Raw genomic sequence first — 18,011 nt, 5'->3', positions numbered from 1 at the left:
TGGGTTTAGGTTTTGCGGCCGGAGTCCGCACCTTTTGGGGGGGGGGGGGGGGGGATTGTAGATTGACCGTAGATTGCTTTGTATGTTTCTATTTTTAGGTTGGTCAGGGTGTGATGTGGGTGAGTATTCTATGTTGTAGGTCTAGGTTTTCTTTTTCTATATGTTTGGCCTGGTATGGCTCTCAATCAGAGGCAACTGTCTATTGTTGTCTCTGATTGAGAGCCATACTTAGGTAGCCTGTTTTCCCATTTTGAGTTGTGGGTGATTATTTTCCGTTTCAGTGTTTGTTTCGGTTTTCATTTATTCTCTTGTTCTTTTGTATTTTGTGTTCAGTTTATTCAATACATTATGTACACTTATCACGCTGCGCATTGGTCCAAAATGTCATGCTCCTCGTCAGAGGAAGAAGAAAACCGTTACACTTCCTGACTGATGTCTTGAGATGTTGCTTCAATATATCCACATAATTGACCTTCCTTATGATGCCATCTATTTTGTGGAGTGCACCAGTCCCTCCTGCAGCAAAGCACCCCCACAACATGATGCTGCCATCCCAGTACTTCACGGTTGGGGTGGTGTTCTTCAGCTTGCAAGCCTCCCCCTTTTTCCTCCCAACATAACGATGGTCATTATGGACTCATTTTACTGTGGATTTAGATACTTTTCTACCTGTTTCCTCCAGCATCTTCACAGGGTCCTTTGCTGTTGTTCTGGGATTGATTTGCACTTTTCACACCAAAGTACGTTCATCTCTAGGAGACAGAACACATCTCCTTCCTGAGCGGTATGACGGCTGCGTGGTCCCATGGTGTTTATGCTTGCGTACTATTGTTTGTACAGATGAACGTGGTACCTTCAGGCGTTTGGAAATTGCTCCCAAGGATGAACCAGACTTGGTCTTGGTTGATTTCTTTAGATTTTCCCATGATGTCAAGCAAAGAAGCACTGAGTTTGAAGGTAGGCCTTGAAATACATCCACAGGTACACCTCCAATTGACTCAAATTATGTAAATTAGGCTATTAGAAGCTTCTAAAGCCATGACATCATTTTCTGGAATTTTTCAAGCTGTTCAAAGGCACAGTCAATTTAGTGTCTGTAAACTTCTGACCCACTGGAATTGTGATACAGTGAAATAATCTGTCTGTAAACAATTGTTGGAAAAATTACTTGTGTCATGCACAAAGTAGATGTCCTAACCGACTTGCCAAAACTATAGTTTGTTAACAAGAAATGTGTGGAGTGATTGAAAAACAAGCTATATACAACTGTATATATTCTTATACAACTCAATACTTCAAATTTTATAATATCGCCCAAAAATAATATAGCAATATGTAACTGTATTGATCCCCCCCCCCATCACTAATGCCTTACAGGTAAACAAACGATGCCGCAAGGTAGTATAATATTGACATTTCTAGAACAGAAAAAGAAAACCATGAATGTGATTTTAATTTTATTAGAAAACAAATAGAAAAGTAAAATAGTTCCATATTGTTGTAACAGTTTTCCACAATGTGTTATTACAACAGAGAAAGAAGCACCACATCATACAAGTCACGTAAGGTTCTAGATGTAGAAAAACTGGTAACAATTTTTTAGACGTAAGAGATACAGACACCACACATTAGCTAAATAGTTTGGGACTTCATAAAAGTTGAAAATAGTTTAAAAAGACAGTGTCTTTAAACAGAGTAACCCAGGTGGGAGGATATGGTGCACCATGCTAGTCCCACCAGCTGCCATTTTTTATTAAGATATTAACGAGCACCATATGAGCACCATATAAGCACCATCCTGATAGGAGCATCATAGTTTTGACCAAAATAATTATTATTCAACAACACTCTTCTAAAAGGTAGTACATGACACATTTCTAGGCATTTTAAGGAACCTTCATCAGCAATGCCTTAACATTATTACATGCAACTGAGATGTCAATGCAATTAGCATCTGCCAATCTATGATTGCTAAATTACTAAAATGTCAAATGAAAGCATAGCAGACACTCTTATCCAGAGCGCCTTACAGGAGGAATTAGGGTTAAGTGCCTTACTCAATGGCACATTGGCAGATGGTTCACCTAGTCGTCTCGGGAATCGAACCAGCACTCTTTGGGTTACTGGCCCAACTGCTAGGCTACCTGCCACCGTACTTTCCATTTGTGTTAGCTAAGGAATGAGTTACAACATCGCAGTCCATATTCATTTTGCATTACATGCTATGGTCAGGATTCTTACAGTCAAATAGCAATTGATGTCTAGTTAGGTGAGAGGAACATATGTAGTTAATCAGATTCCTTTGATAATACCATTGGCAACTGGCAATATCATTTGCTACAATCTAAATCACAAGTAAGTATAAGTGATTGTATTCATGAGCATTATTGAATAAATCAGAACGTTTAAAGAGATTGAACTGGATCTTAAGCACTTACAAATTCGTAATATATCATACGAATTGCAGATTTGTAAAAAAATATATATATATACTGCAGGACGTAACATTTCATACGAAATGGATGACCATTTTCAGGGCCCGTTGTGGCTTTAAATGCTACTTTCAAAACGACTGGCTGAAATTATACAAAACCTTTATAATGCATCTTTAAGAGGTGAAAATAGGGATCAACCTGATATTGAGAAGGAAAATCACTTGTCATTAAAGGGGAAAATCAGCAGTTTTTTACTTATCAATTAATGTTATGTACCCATTGATTCTTGAATAATGCAACTTATAAATGCTTCATGATCTTAGTTCAACTGTCGTACCCCATCAGAACGCAAAATACAAGCTTGTTTTACTCCAATGTTTGGAAACAAAGTAAATGTAAATAAACACTACATGGCCTCAAAACATGGTTAAAACTATAATTTTGATATCATGGATGGTCAGTCCTATCATCCATAGCTTTGTCTATGAATTTTTAAGTGGTTACATTTCTCCAGACCCATCCGCTTTTTACCAAAATAGGGGAGGGGCACAGTTTGTTATAGTACTATAAAGCTGCAATCAGCAGTAGAAACTATGTCACATAATATCTCCTGATGCACTTTTCAAGTTTCAAGTTCTATGCATTTCACTCTGCATGGAGAGAAGTTTCAAGATAGGCTCTAATGCACTTGAAATATTGCCGTACCCTCCCTTCACCATCTCCAAGCTTCCTTGTGCAAAAAAATGTGTGGGAAGTGAGTTTCAGTTCACTGGAAATGCAACTACTACTGTTCATTTACAGAGAGAAAGGTTTTCAATTAACAAAGACCTCTATCAGCCCCTCATTCAGCTGCTGTATCAACTCAGACCCAGGCCAGCCCAAACCAACTGGGCTTGAGATCTGAGGGGCTGAGGGCCTGGTCTATGGGTTTAGGCCTGCATGGCTGCAAATTCAGTCGGGCCCTCTTTCGCAATGCTTTTCCCAGTGCTCCCAACTGTCTCACTCTGAGAGACATGGATTGTCAGTCACAGTCAAATACACATAGCTAGTGTTCAGCAGGTCATCGACTCATCTTTCAATAAACTGCAGATTGATATCACTCTCTGGCACCAGCAGTGTCCGGGTCATGGGTTTGACTGCTGCACCACTGCCTTCTGGATCGGGCTTTATATCAAACTGCATCAGAATCTGAGGGGACCAGGAGAGGGGTTGAGAAAATTAGAGGGCATCCCTCACATGAACAGTACTTAGAAGAACGGAGGTCTACTACAAGGATAAAAACACAGTATACAGTCACAACCGAAATGATTGGCACCCTTGATAAAGATGAGAAAAGGACTGTATAAAATAAAACATACAAATACTGAGCTATATCGTATGCTCTGGCACCCTCCCCTTGCGAAGATAACAGCACTGAGCCTTTTTGTAAAATGTTATATGAGATTGGAGAACACATTGGGAGGGATCTTACACTAGAGGGGAAAATGTATTACTTGTTAAACAAAATCTCATTAAATAATAAAATGTTCCCAAAAAATGTAGTGTACTAAATAGCTCAATATTTGTGTTATTTTATAGTTTCTCATCTTTATCAAGGGTGCCAATTATTTCAGTCACGACTGAAAGTACTGGGACTCAAAATGCTATGAAAACGAATGTCATTTTATGAGACACTTTCTGCCAAAGCCTTGATGTAAAAGTGACCAAGAATCAACTCACTCGTGCAAGTGCCAGGTAGACCTCCAGTTCTGCGATGCGACGGCCGATGCAGCTGCGTTTGCCCACACCAAAGGGCACCGAGGCATAGGGGTGGTGGCCTTCGTCCCGGTTCAGCCAGCGATGGGGCTGGAAGGCATTCGGGTTCGGGAAAAATGATGCATTCCGGGATGTGGCAAAGTGGCAGAGGGTGATCAGAGTCTGGATAGGATAGAATCCTGCTGTTAAGAATCTTTTTTTTTTTTTTTTTTTACTTTCCATTACACACATTTGCCTTTACACATGAATATTACACCATATTACACCAGATTGCTGTAAAAGTGCATAAAAATAAGCACTCAACATCACGTCAACACTTACGTTTTTGGGGAGGAGGTAGCCTCCGACCTGGATGTCTTTGTCTGCGATGACCCTGGCATTGGCCGGAATAACAGGATAAAGTCTGAAGAAGCCAAAACACAACAATGTCAGTGTGACTGATCAGTCTAATGACTGATCGATTGGTTGTAGTAGTTGATTGAATCAAGGGTACATAGTTCACCCCAATTGGTAGTGGATGAAATTAACTTCCCTTAATTAATTATATAACGAGGACCTATGAGTGGTTGGAATAGTGCTGTATAAATCCAAACCTATATCATTACTATTATTATTTTGGGGCGGCAGGTAGCGTAGTGGTTAGAGCGTTGGGCTGGATCGAATCCCTGAGCTGACAAGGTAAAAATCAGTCGTTCTGCCCCTGAACAAGGCAGTTAACCCACTGTTCCCCGGTAGGCTGTCATTGTAAATAAGAATTTGTTCTTAACTGACTTGCCTAGTTCAATACAAAAATGATCATTCATCATATTTATGCTGCAGTAGTTTGTGTCGGGGGGCTAGGGTCAGTCTGGAGTATTTCTCCTGTTTTATTCGGTGCCCTGTGTGAATTTAAGTATGCTCTCTCTAATTCTCTCTTTCTTTCTTTCGCTCTCGCTCTCTCTCTCTCGGAGGACCTGAGCCCTAGGACCATGCCTCAGGACTACCTGGCATGATGACTCCTTGTTGTCCCCAGTCCACTGGGCCGTGCTGCTGCTCCAGTTTCAACTGTTCTGCCTGCAGCTATGGAACACTGACCTGTTCACTCTGATTACTATTATTTGACCATGCTGGTCATTTATGAGCATTTGAACATCTTGGCCATGTTCTGTTATAATCTCCACCCGACACAGCCAGAAGAGGACTGGCCACCCCTCATAGCCTGGTTCCTCTCTAGGTTTTGGCGTTTCTAGGGAGTTTTTCCTAGCCACCTGCATTGCTTGCTGTTTGAGGATTTAGGCTGGGTTTCTGTACAGCACTTTGATATATCAGCTGATGTAAGAAGGGCTTTATAAATTAATTTGATTTGATTTTTACCTGAGAACTTCCTTGACCACAGCCTTCATGAGGGGCATGCGAGCCACGTCTGCAGCCCCAGGCACCCTCCGACCCCCCATCACAGTCAATACCTCCTCCCGCAGCGAGGCCTGGACCTCAGTGTGCCGAGACAGCTCGTAAAGGGACCAGGACATGGTGCTGGAAATCTGAACACACACAGGACACAGCAGATCAGTACGACTGTAAAATCATTCACCATAAGAACACCGCAGCAGTGGATGGAGAGGATAGTGAGCTCTCTACAACTAAGCCTGACTGTATGGGATCAGACTTAACATACAGAGAGGGAGATAAGAAGAGGAAGTACACTGTGACTAGGAGTGAGGGGGAATGGAGACGTTTGGCTATTGGATATGTTAAAAACGAATATTAAAGCACTAGGTCAAAGAGCGATGACGACAGAGGTGAGAGAGATGAGAGAGGAATGAGAGATTAGAGATGTTCCTCACCGTGTCCACCCCAGCCAGGAGCAGCTCAGTGACGTTGCTGTACACCGTCTTCATGGGTAGCCCCGTGCGGGTCAGAAAGTAAGTCAGATATCGCCCCTCCACCTCCTCTCCCCGCGCCACCTTCTCCGCTTCCTCCATCAGACGCTGGTCAATGTGACCTTTAGCTGCAATGAGATAGATCAGGGGTCAAGATCAGAATGAAGGAGCTCAGTCAGACCTGGGTTCAAATACTATTTGAAATTTTTCAAATACTTTCAGCGTTTTCTTTAGCCTGCCTGGAGTACCAGATGGGCTAGGTGTGCAGTATTGCGACAATTATATTGGTTCCATAGCACCAGGCTAGCTCAATTAATTCTAGCTAGTATTTGAAATGATTTCAAATAGTATTTGAACCCATGTCTGAAGGAGCTCTAGTCAGACTTAAGGGATCCGTACAGCTTGAAGAGGAAAAAATAGACCTCTGGGAACGCTTACTACAGGGATTACATGTAATGAATGGAAGGAGACCACACACTATGGGTTCTGTTCAATGGGAACTATTTATAGTTACTATAAGTTACTAGAAATCTATCCGTTGGGAAAAACTAACACTGGGGACAACTAATAATAAATCAGTAGGTCAGTCAGGTAGCATGGATTGAAGAAGTCCATGGAATTAAACCAAGGTGGAGCAAGTATGAGGCTATCCAAGATGGCAGCTCACCGAATTGGAACATGTAGTCCCAGCACTGGCAGAAAGTGTCCCAGGGCTTGGGGAACAACTGGTGTAACCAGGCAGGCATAGCCATGGTGAGGAGCGTCATGACAAACATGGTGTTAATGGACTGAATGAAACGTTCTGTCTCCATGGGAACCACAGGGTCTAGACAACCAATCCTGGAATCGAACAAGATTGAGGAGATCCCTGCAGAAAAGACAGGCAGAGGGTAAGGGGAGAAGGGTTTGAAAGGCTTCCAGAAGGGCTTTGCGTTTTCCCTCTGTAATACAGATCCAATCAAGACTATTATAGACTTGTCAGAGTAACATACTCGTACCATACACAAGTATGTTATGTTAATAGACTAAACTAGTAACCTAAAACATCAACAAAGAGAGTTGAGTAAAAGCAGGCCTCAGGGGCAAACCACAGTGAATGTAAATAGGCCTTACCTTCGAGGCCGAAGCGGTAGAACTCGCTGCCGATGTCCAAGACGAGGCCGCGGGGGTCCTGGCGCCTGCGGAGGCGGAGCTTAGTGATGAGGTCATCTACCACGCCGTTTAGAGTCGCATCGTAGGCCTCCACCGCCTTCGGACGTAGCATGTGCTTCCCCAGGAGACTCCGCACCGCCTGCCACTCCTCCCCCTCACTGAAGAAAGTAAGGTAAACAGAAAATAATGCCATCAAATGAGTTTGCACACCAACAAACATCAATAATGTACATGTTTTATACAGGCTGGGCCAACTGTACTGTAGGCTACATTATGGAACTGTAATTGTTCAGTTTGTGTCATTCTTTTGTTTTTTTTATCTTGTGTTTGTTGTGTAGTAAATATTTCAGCTTTAATTTTCATGGTTTTATTTGAGTTTTTTTTCCTGTAAAGCACATTGTGTTGCATTCCATGACTGAAATGTGCTGTATAAATAAAGCTTGAATTAATTTGAGATAGTATTTTCATATTCCTGGTGATTAGGTAATAACCCATAGGTAATAATAACCCATCATAGATCGAGGGATGACTCACTGTCTGTATGGCCACTAGCCAACTATTCCTTTGTCTAAAGTCTTTGTTTCGTCTCTGTTAATCTTTCCTGTTTCCTGTGAACAGCACCTCACCCTGTCGTCAGAACAGCTTAAATCAGCTTGACAAGTCATTGAGTAAGATCACACAGTCAGACACTGTCACAAAGATAATTAGGCAGCTATAGTGATATTATGAAATATGGGACACCCATAAAAACAGATGCTATGTGTCAAGTTTAACAGTGTCCAATGGTGATGACTGTGGCTGTCAAAGGGTGTGGTAAAGACAGAGGGAGGAGAAGAGGGGAGGGGGGAAGAGGAGAGGTGTGGTGATGAGAGAAAGGAATATGGCGATAGGGGAGGGAAAGGGATAGGATAGGGGAGGCAAGGTCAACAGAGTAGAGGGGAGGGGGACAGCACGGGAGGAAAACAGCAGAGGAGAAGAATGGTACTCACGCTGTGAGCAGTCCGTAGCCGTGGCCTCGTTGTTTCCTATAGTCCTTCCAAGAGGAGAGGTCAGAGCGGATGGGGGTCTGGCCCTCCTGCCTCAGCACCTGCTCTATCAGGGCTGGTTCGGCCACGTGCACTGTCAGAATGGGACCGAAGCTGGCCTTCCACATTGGCCCGTAGCGCTTCACACCCTCAAGCTGGGAGAGGACAACACATTAGCACACAACGCATATGGATGGCATGATTCAGTTAGAGATAGAACCGTCTATAGAATTATTATATTTCTATGGATGGAACATCAATATGTTGTGAGCAGACCTAGCTACAGTTCTAAAGCTGCTTAATGTAAAGTTAATGGCCAAAATCTGTACAATGTTCAAAGTTTTAGCAGCCGCCCTATGGTCAATATGTGATAAAAAAGCTTGCCTTCTTGCTCCTTATGCTCCCATCTACCCCTATGAGCCAGCAGACACCCCCAAAGCAAAGGAACGTGCCTGAGTTGCCCAAGGCACTTTCCTGCTCAATGAACCACGTGTCTTACATAGCCTATACATTCGCAACTGCATGTCTGGTACATTTAGGTAGCTTTTGTTGGCCCCTTCATAGCTTTTTAATTGCTGGACAATTACATTACACACTGATGGTTAGGTTATACAGTACATGTAAGAGCCAGTGACAGGGTCTGCCAGTCTGACACTGTTTATGGCCTTGGCTGACTGAGGGGGGCAAGCCTCAAGCCTGCCCTTCTCTATAGCACCATGCCATATCTAACCTAATGGAGCAGGTGTAGAAAGATGCCTGAGCTGAGTTCCCACTTCCGTTTTTCAGGGGAAACAGAAGTTAGGTTGAAAATACTGTACCCCTGAAAACCGGATGTTAGCGTTTTCTGGCGACTCTGCATAGGCTATGCCAAACCCAACATCAATGTAATAACCTATCTATTCCAAGAAACAATGTGAAGACCATATACATATCCTAATGAAACATGAATTACTATGGTTTTGCCGTTAAAAAGACAAACCCATAAGCACTAAGTATAATAAATTATAAAACACAAATGTCATACATTTACATCAGTGTCTGGCTAAAAAGTCATGATTAAAAAGAAAAGATCAACAAGTCAACAACATAATTTACCTGCAGCTCGTGGAGGCGGGACAGTCCCCGTTTGGCGAAGAGGTCCCAGGCAAATTTGGCGACGGTGGGTCCCGGCATCTCCTTTAGGGTTTTCATCCCGTGCGCCGCCTCGGTCTTCTTCAGGCCAGCTGCGCTCTCAGCCCACTTCTCCATCCACTTGATCAGCGGGGACGCACTGCGACCGGACACTTTGAGGGCTTGCTGCAGCATCCTTATGGCTATGTTCATACGATGGAAGATGAACGAAGGAAAGTATATCGGGTGTCGGTGCTCATCTTGCACCAAGATACTGTATTTATACCGCTCGACCCATGCCGGACTAGAGTTATTAAGTTTCTCAGTGTGGGCCAATGAAAGCGAATGCTGGGGTCGACCCCGCCCAGTGGCAAGGCTGGGACGCAGTAGGCGTGAACTGTTTGGAAGGTGTGTCCAATCAGATGGCAGAAGTCAGACCAACCCAAAGAAGCGCACACGTGGAGGGTAAATAACCGAATCAATTTTTATGTAGCACGATTTTTCTCAGACACCGGTGTAGGTTGCTGAGAAACAATTTTCCTGCACTGCATTTCTCAGTCTAGGCTTTTCTTAGGAGGAAATTAATAGCAAACTGATATATGATAAGAATAAGATGCGTTACCCCAAATCACATATTGAAAAGAGTGTAGTTTAGCCTACTCCTATTATATGACATTTATCTGATGTGGGTAATCAATTCTAAACATGAATATGAAACAAACATGCAAAATCATTTCAGTGCTGTTTAGCCTATAATATTCGGGTATTATATAAGGGATGCTTTGTTTCAGTCACAGTGGGGTTAATATATTTTATTTCAGTGACTGCAGAATAACCCATGTTAAATTAGTGTTCACTTTTTCCACGTCATAAATTGATTGACTGAGATTTTAGAATGCATTTTCCAGTCCTGTAGATGTTGAGCAATAGGTCTATGCGTGATCCAATTATAGGCAAAGGCGTCTCAATTCAAGAATTCGTTAATACTGCGAATTATCTGCTCATAAAGGGTCTACTGAGAATTTATTGCAATAGGCTACATGGATTGTTTGCTGACTAAGGGTTTTCCTGTTGGGTGCTGGCCTCTGTGTGAGCACGAGAGAAAATCCTGACCCGCTTTTCATTAAACGTGGAAGCTTGCCAAAACGCTATGTGTGCGCCTTGCGCAATTAAATAATAGGGGTTCTACTCGGAAACTGCTTTGACGTTTGGTCCTATTCTATCGTTCAACCCATACAGCCTCTTTCCTCGGATGTCATTTTCAGAGAATTAGCAAACACTGAAATACCCACGATTGACTGCAACAGCGCCAAATACAGGCACAGATTTGGTTAATCTTCTTCAGACAATTTTTGTGGGTAATTTGCATGTCCACCAGTGGCTTGTCCAGAACATTTTGAATGGGATGTATGGCGTCATTTCCGTCTCACAATTAAAATGCATGTCGAGAACATGGAAAATAATGTTGAGCGTCGGTGGAGAGTTGTGAGTTCAGATAAAACAAATATTGAGGGCGCAAAGGATTATGTTGAGGAGCTGAGAGAGAGTTAAGAGCTCAGACAAAAATGTTGCAAGCCCAGAAAGTGGAATTGAGCACAATAAATTAAGTGTGGAGCACAGCATCTACCTGCTCACAATATACTTGCATGTACGATTTGATCTCTGACTCATATTTTTGCCAGCCTTATTGACCAATCATAGCACTGCTTTTGTTACAATGCCAGTGATTAACTAGCTAAATGGAAGGCGGGACCAACGTGATGTTTAGATACCCAGGTAGCTAACCAGTAGCCACATTGCAACACGGGTTTCGGTCCAAACACTTTAAAGACACACCCTCGACCACTTACCCTCGGGGGAATCCCCGTCGCCATGTTGGGTGGGCGGTCCAAATGATGAGCCAAGCAAGTGACGTTTGCAACGTAAGCCCATCAGCCCTCGTTTTTATTTTTTTAATTAATTGTTTTTATTAACAACAAATCAATACAGAAAGTACATGAGGGAACACACGTATATATAGATTATATACAATGGACAATCGAGCTAGGGGGTACAATATCACATTACAATTACACAAGGACCTTAAGGGACATACATACACTTACAACAAATCAATACAGAAAGTTACAGAATTCTAACAGCTTTTTTGTTAGTAGAGTATTTTGCTGTCTTAAAATACAGTTCAATTTATTTTAGTCGACTTTGCGAGTGTAAAATTAGGTTCGCTCCGGGGACCTGAAACTCCCCATAATTCAATTCGCGACGATTGTACATCCGCTAAGAAAAGTCAGAGAAAACCTAACATCAATGGAGAAGTCAACATACAAGTGTAAGTAAAAACGAATGCAAATAAGTTAGAAATTGTGCTACTAATGCACAAACACATCTCGTAAACAGTAAATATGTTTTTGTTTTGGAAATTGTATAAATAAAACATTTTCCTTCAGAAGTTCCAGCTAGCCAGGCTAACGTTAGTTAGCAAATTCATTTGCTAGCTATCATACAGTAGGGGTATATTAATAATTATATATTTCATATAAGTAGACATGCACTCAATTGACTGTAGCGCAAATAAAGCACCCACAAGCTACCGGTGGCTGAAAACAGTCATCGCGGGATGAACGAGTGACCAATTTCCGGGCAAGGTTGGCCCATTTAAAAATCATTCCTTCCTCCCTAGCCCCTTTTTAATAAAAAAAAAAACATTTTAAAATTAAAAACAAATCAATACAGGAAGTACATGTGGGAACACAAGTATATATAAATAATATACAAAGGACAATTGAGCTCGGGGGTACAATATCACATTACACAATGACCTTAAGGGATAGAATTGTGTATGTATAACAGCTTTTTTGTTCGTAGAGTATTTGTCTTAAAATATAGTTCAATTTATTTTTGTACGGTATGAAAGTGTGGTGTTTTGTTTGTAAATGTACATTTGTGAATATGAAATTTGGCCAAAAGAATCATTAAATTACATAAAATTGTTTCAGTTTATTTCTATCATAGGTAAAGAATCCAAGCAGTACATCTCTCCACAATAGTGTAAAATCTTCATAAATGTGTTCAATTATAAATCTACTGATGTCTTGCCACAGTTACCTTACATGAATACAATGCCAAAAAAGACGCAACACCGTTTCTGGGTGGTCATTACAAAAGGTACAATTTGAGTTTGTTTTCCTTAAACTTCTTCATATAGTGGTTGGCAGGATAATATTTATGAACAATTACAACATCGTGCTGAAACTAGGTTCGTATCGCTCTGTTGTTGAATGGGCCAAAAGAGAAACAATTCTTTCCTACTGATGAGTCAACAGGGTTAATGGAAGGTCGGCTCTGAGGATCAGGTCTTCACACGAATTAATAATAAAGCAACACCGGAGGGAATGGCATCTAAAACAATTGCAAAATCTTTAGGTGTTACAGGGACCTTGTAAAGTAATAGTTTTAAGGAAATCTTAAGTCAAAAACCCTCTGCATTTACATGTTGGCTCACCAATAGGATATTATTTCGGAACCAATATTCTAAAAACAAAATTATTTTTATACAATATATCCCGATTACTCCATATAATATCAGTGGAGAAAAATTATGCTTATAAATTAAGGACCATGACAAGAAAACCTGCCGATGAAAAGCAGAAAGTTTCACTGGAACTTTGTCAATATTATAATTGAAAACCAACATGAAGTTAAGGCTACCAAAAGTACAGAAGACATGATGAGGAATAAAATTCCACGTAGAAATGGGTCTTCTTAGGAATTGTATTATCCAATTTATCATAAAAGTATTATTTAAGGTAGTAAAGTCCAGAAAATTCAGCCCGCCACACTCATAAGTGTTCATTATAACAGTTTTCCTAATATAATGGGTATGGTTTGTCCACAGAAAGTTGAAAAGCATCTGGTCTATCTCCTTGCTTATTTTACCGTCAAGATATAAAGAGAGCACCATATGTAAGCCTAAAGATTCCTAATAACCAAGGCTGAAGGTCTCTTCCTTTTAAAGAAGTCCCTCTGTCGCCATTGATTTAGCTTCTTCAGGGTTTCCTTTAATAAGAAGGTTAAAATTTAGTAAGCCTTTAGTAATGGTTATGCCTAAATATGTAAGTTCTTCTTTAACTGGAATACCATAATATGAAGGTGTCATACAATCTTTGACAGCTATGAGTTCACATTTATTAATATTAAGATATAGACCAGACGCATTGGAAAAGGATTGTATCACATTGATCAATATGGGAATTTGGTTAGCGTCTTTCAAAAAAAGTGTAGTATCGTCAGCCAGCTGGCTTATAATAATTTCTTTACCAGCTATGGAAATACCTTGTACAGGACTATTATTTAAAGAATTTGTAAGGAGTTAGGTGATTTAATAAAAACAGATACGGAGAGATAGGACAACCTTGCCTAATTCCTCTCTTTAACTCAAATCTAGGTGAGGTGCCATATTTACATTTGATAGAGCTTTTACCAATTGTATTTAGAGACTTAATAGCCTTACAGAAAAAATCCCCAAAGCCAAATTTCTCAAGGGAGTGAAGAGGAACTGATGCTCTACTGTGTCAAATGCTTTATATAAAAAAATGAAGCTATAATCGGTTATTAGGTCTGAGTAGTCAAGTATGTCTAATACTAGTCTGATATTGTTAGAAATATGTCTGTTCCCCATAAAGCCATACTGTGTTTCATCAATTTCACCCAGGACTTCTTTAATTATTTTTGCAAGTAATAAGGGCAATATCTTATAGTCATTATTAAGAAGACATATTGGACGCCAGTTATCGATGAGCAGCACTTTGTTTTTAGGCATCAGTGTTATTAACCCCTGACTCATTGTAGAAGGGGGAACACTGTTTTTAATACTCTCTAAAAAAGACTTCAAATAGGAAGGGAGCTACTTGTTCAGAAAATAATTTGTAAAATTCTGAAGGAATTCCATCAACACCTGGTGATTTATTGTTGTTTAGATGTTTGATAGACTCTATAATCTCTTCAACTTTGATGGGTTCATCACACTGTTTAGATTCTGTATCACTGATAGAGTGAACATTATTCAGTGAGTAAAAAAACATCTGTGTATTCCTGACAGTACATAGAGCAATACAAATTCCTGTAAAAGTTGCTTCAGTATTTAGCCATTCATTTTTGGTCATGTGTAATAACACCATCAATGTTTAATTTATGGATAGTGTTATTTGTAGAGTGAAATTTCTCAAGTCTAAAGAAATTGGATGAATTCTGTTCTCCCTCCTCAATACATTTTTCTAGATCTAATAAAGGCTCCTTCTGCTTTTAATCTATATATATTATCCAGTTTATTTTGTAACTCAATCAGTTCCATCCTTCTCCTCCCCCGAGAGGCCGGCTGGGTACCTCTGAGAAAGGGAAGGTATCTTAATGATCACCTTTTCATCCTCAGCTATTCTGGTCTTAGCAAGGTTACTACCATATTTTCAAATACCATAGGTATTTGGACACTCAAATTTAAAGAGCTCCCAGTTCTTGCAATAAGATTTTTCTTCACAAGCCCTTTCCCAAAAGTGTGAGAGCAGATTTTTAACCTCAAACGTAACTGTATCATTATTTAATAATGAGCTATTTAGCTTCCAGTAGGATGCTCTACCAAGGTAAATATTAGGCGGTAAATATTTTGATGTCAATGTAAATGGCCCTATGGTCTCTGAGGGGAGAATACAAATATCTGTAGTAACACACTCACTATCAATACATTTGGATATTAGCCAAAAATATATTCTGGACTGTCTGGAACCTGTTTTGTTACTCTAAGTGAATGATCTGTCGGCCGGAAACCTCTCTCTCCATATATCAGTAAGATCAAACTTTTCCATAAAAAGTATTAAACCCAAATTCTGACTGGTTATTCTACCTGGTGGCCATCTATCAGATTAATTATCTATAGTAATGTTATAGCCCCCTTCTATAAATAATAACAAATTGGGAAATGTAGATAACCAATGAAGTATATGTTTCTCTACAGACTCAAGCAACTCTACAGACTCAAGCAACTCATCATTCTCATGTTTGGTGTTGTACCCGTAGAAGTACAACCCTAGCCCCTTGCCCTGCAAGTGTATACTCATCAGACGTAAAGATACGTCATCAGAAGTGCCCACTTAATTTGAGGTATGAGGGGATAGGGTGTGTCTTAATAACCTCTTGCGTGTAAGGGGCAGTATTTTGATGTTTGGATGACAAACGTACCCAAATTAAACTGCCTATTTCTCAGGCCCAGAATCTAGAATATGCATATAAAACTCTAAAGTTTCCAAAACGGTCAAAATATTATCTGTGAGTATAACAGAACTGATATTGCAGGCGAAAACCTGAGGAAAATCCAACCCGGAAGTGTTGTTTTTCCTGAAAGCTCTCTGTTCCATAGCCTGCCTTCGCTCCATTTAAAGGGATATCAATCAGATTCCTTTTCCTATCGCTTCCCCATGGTGTGAACAGTCTTTAGACATAGTTCCAGGCTTTTATTTTGAAAAATGAGCGAGAAAGATCACATCGCTTCATTGTATGGCTGGGTGCCAGCAGCGTTTTGCATGCGCCAAACGAGCGGAGCAGACATTACTCTCTCTCTCCTATTGACGAAGCTACAGTCCCGGTTGAAATATTATCGATTATATATTGTAAAAACAACCTGAGGATTGATTAAAAAAAACGTTTTACATGTTTCTACGAACATTATGGATACTATTTGGAATTTTCGTCTGCGATGTCGTGACCACTCGAGCCTTTGGATTTCTGAACATAACGCGCCAACCAAATGGAGTTTTTTTGAATATAAAATAATCTTTATGGAACAAAAGGAACATTTATTGTGTAACTGGGAGTCTCGTGAGTGCAAACATCCGAATATCATCAAAGGTAAGCGATTCATTTTATTGCTTTTCTGACTTTCGTGACCTATCTACTTGGCTGCTAGCTGTTTGTAATATTTTGTCTACTGAGAGAGATGTCCTTACATAAACGCTTGGTATACTTTCGCCGAAAAGCTTTATTGAAATCTGACACGCCAGGTGGATTAACAACAAGCTAAGCTGTGTTTTGCTATATTGCACTTGTGATTTCATGAAAATTTTATATTTTTAGTAATTTAATTTGGCGCTCTGCAATTCAGCGGATGTTGACGAAAATGATCCTGCTAACGGGATGGGTGCATCAGTGTTTGGACTGTTGGCATGTTTTTTTTTCTCCACTGTTCTCATTAAAACTCTGTAGCGCAGCGGTAATGTGTTGGCTTTATTAGCCTTGGAATATCAGGTTCGCATTTTACATAATTATTCAATTTTTTGCCTGTGTATGCTATCCCTGATGCAGTGACAATAAAAGGCCACTCTAACATGTGCAGTTTGGTCACAACACAATGCCACAGATGTCTCAAGTTTTGAGGGAGGTGCAATTGGCATGCCGACTTACAGAATGTCCACCAGAGCTGTTGTCAGATCATTTTATTTTAATTTCTCTACCATAAGCTGCCTACAACGTTGTTTTAGAGAATTTGGCAGCACGTCCAACCGGCCTCACAACAGCAGACCACATGTCACCACGCCAGCCCAGGACCTCCACATCCGGCTTCTTCACCTGCGGGATCGTCTGAAACCAACCACCCGGACAGCTGATGGAACTATGGGTTTGCACAACTGAAGAAGTTCTGCACAAACTGTCAGAAACCGTCTCAGATAAACTAATCTCTGTGTTTGTCTTCTTCACCAGGGTCTTGACTTGAATGCAGCATCGGCATCGTAACCGACTTCGGTGGGAAAATACTCAAATTCGATGGCCACTGGCATACTGGAAAAGTGTACTAATCACGGATAAATCCCGGTTTCAACTGTACCAGGCAGATGGCAGACTGACGTAAACACTGATCAGAGTGCCCCGTGATGGTGGTGGGGAGATGGTATGGGCAGGCATAAGCTATGGACAATGAACAAAAATGCATTTTATTGATCGCAATTTAAATGCACAGAGATACTGTAACGAGATCCTGAGGTCCATTGTCAATGTCACCCATTGAGCATGTTTGGGATGCTCTGGATTGACGTGTACGATAGCGTGTTCCAGTTCCCGCCAATATCCAGAAAATTCACACAGCCATTGAAGAGGAGTGGGACAACATTCCACAGGCCAAAATAAACAGCCTGATCAACTACATTTGAAGTCGGAAGTTTACATATACTTAGGTCGGAGTCATTAAAACTTGTTTTTCAACCACTCCACACATTTCTTGTTAACAAACTATAGTTTTGGCAAGTCGGTTAGGACATCTACTTTGTGCATGACACATCATTTTTCCAACAATTGTTTACAGACACATTATTTCACTGTATCACAATTCCAGTGGGTCAGAAGTTTACATCCACTAAATTGACTGTGCCTTTAAACAGCTTGGAAAATTCCAGACAATGATGTCATGGCTTTGACATCATTTGAGTCAATTGGAGGTGCACGTGTGGATATATTTCAAGGCCTACCTTCAAACTCAGTGCCTCTTTGCTTGACATCATGGGAAAATCAAAATAAATCATCCAAGACCTCAGAAAATAAATTGTAGACCTCCACATGTCTGGTTCATCCTTGGGAGGAATCGCCTGAAGGTACCACGTTCATCGGTACAAACAATAGTACGCAAGTATAAACAC

General features: G+C 40.7%; 1 protein-coding gene across 1 annotated transcript; it reads right to left on the bottom strand.

Moving 5' to 3' along the window:
- Positions 1-1,444: 1,444 nt before the first annotated feature.
- LOC110528221 (25-hydroxyvitamin D-1 alpha hydroxylase, mitochondrial) lies at positions 1,445-9,628 on the bottom strand. Its single transcript, XM_021610085.2, has 9 exons — positions 9,322-9,628; positions 8,191-8,381; positions 7,163-7,359; positions 6,717-6,917; positions 6,014-6,177; positions 5,544-5,710; positions 4,512-4,593; positions 4,155-4,352; positions 1,445-3,623 (listed from the first exon to the last, which is right to left on the bottom strand). Exons 1-9 carry the CDS (start codon positions 9,547-9,549, stop codon positions 3,504-3,506), a joined length of 1,548 nt encoding a protein of 515 aa, XP_021465760.1. The 5' UTR covers positions 9,550-9,628; the 3' UTR covers positions 1,445-3,503.
- Between the last annotated feature and the right edge of the window lie 8,383 nt (positions 9,629-18,011).

This window comes from Oncorhynchus mykiss, chromosome 7, assembly GCF_013265735.2.
Source record: "Oncorhynchus mykiss isolate Arlee chromosome 7, USDA_OmykA_1.1, whole genome shotgun sequence".
Lineage (NCBI taxonomy): Eukaryota > Metazoa > Chordata > Actinopteri > Salmoniformes > Salmonidae > Oncorhynchus > Oncorhynchus mykiss.
This window is presented reverse-complemented; position numbering and strand designations above follow the sequence as displayed.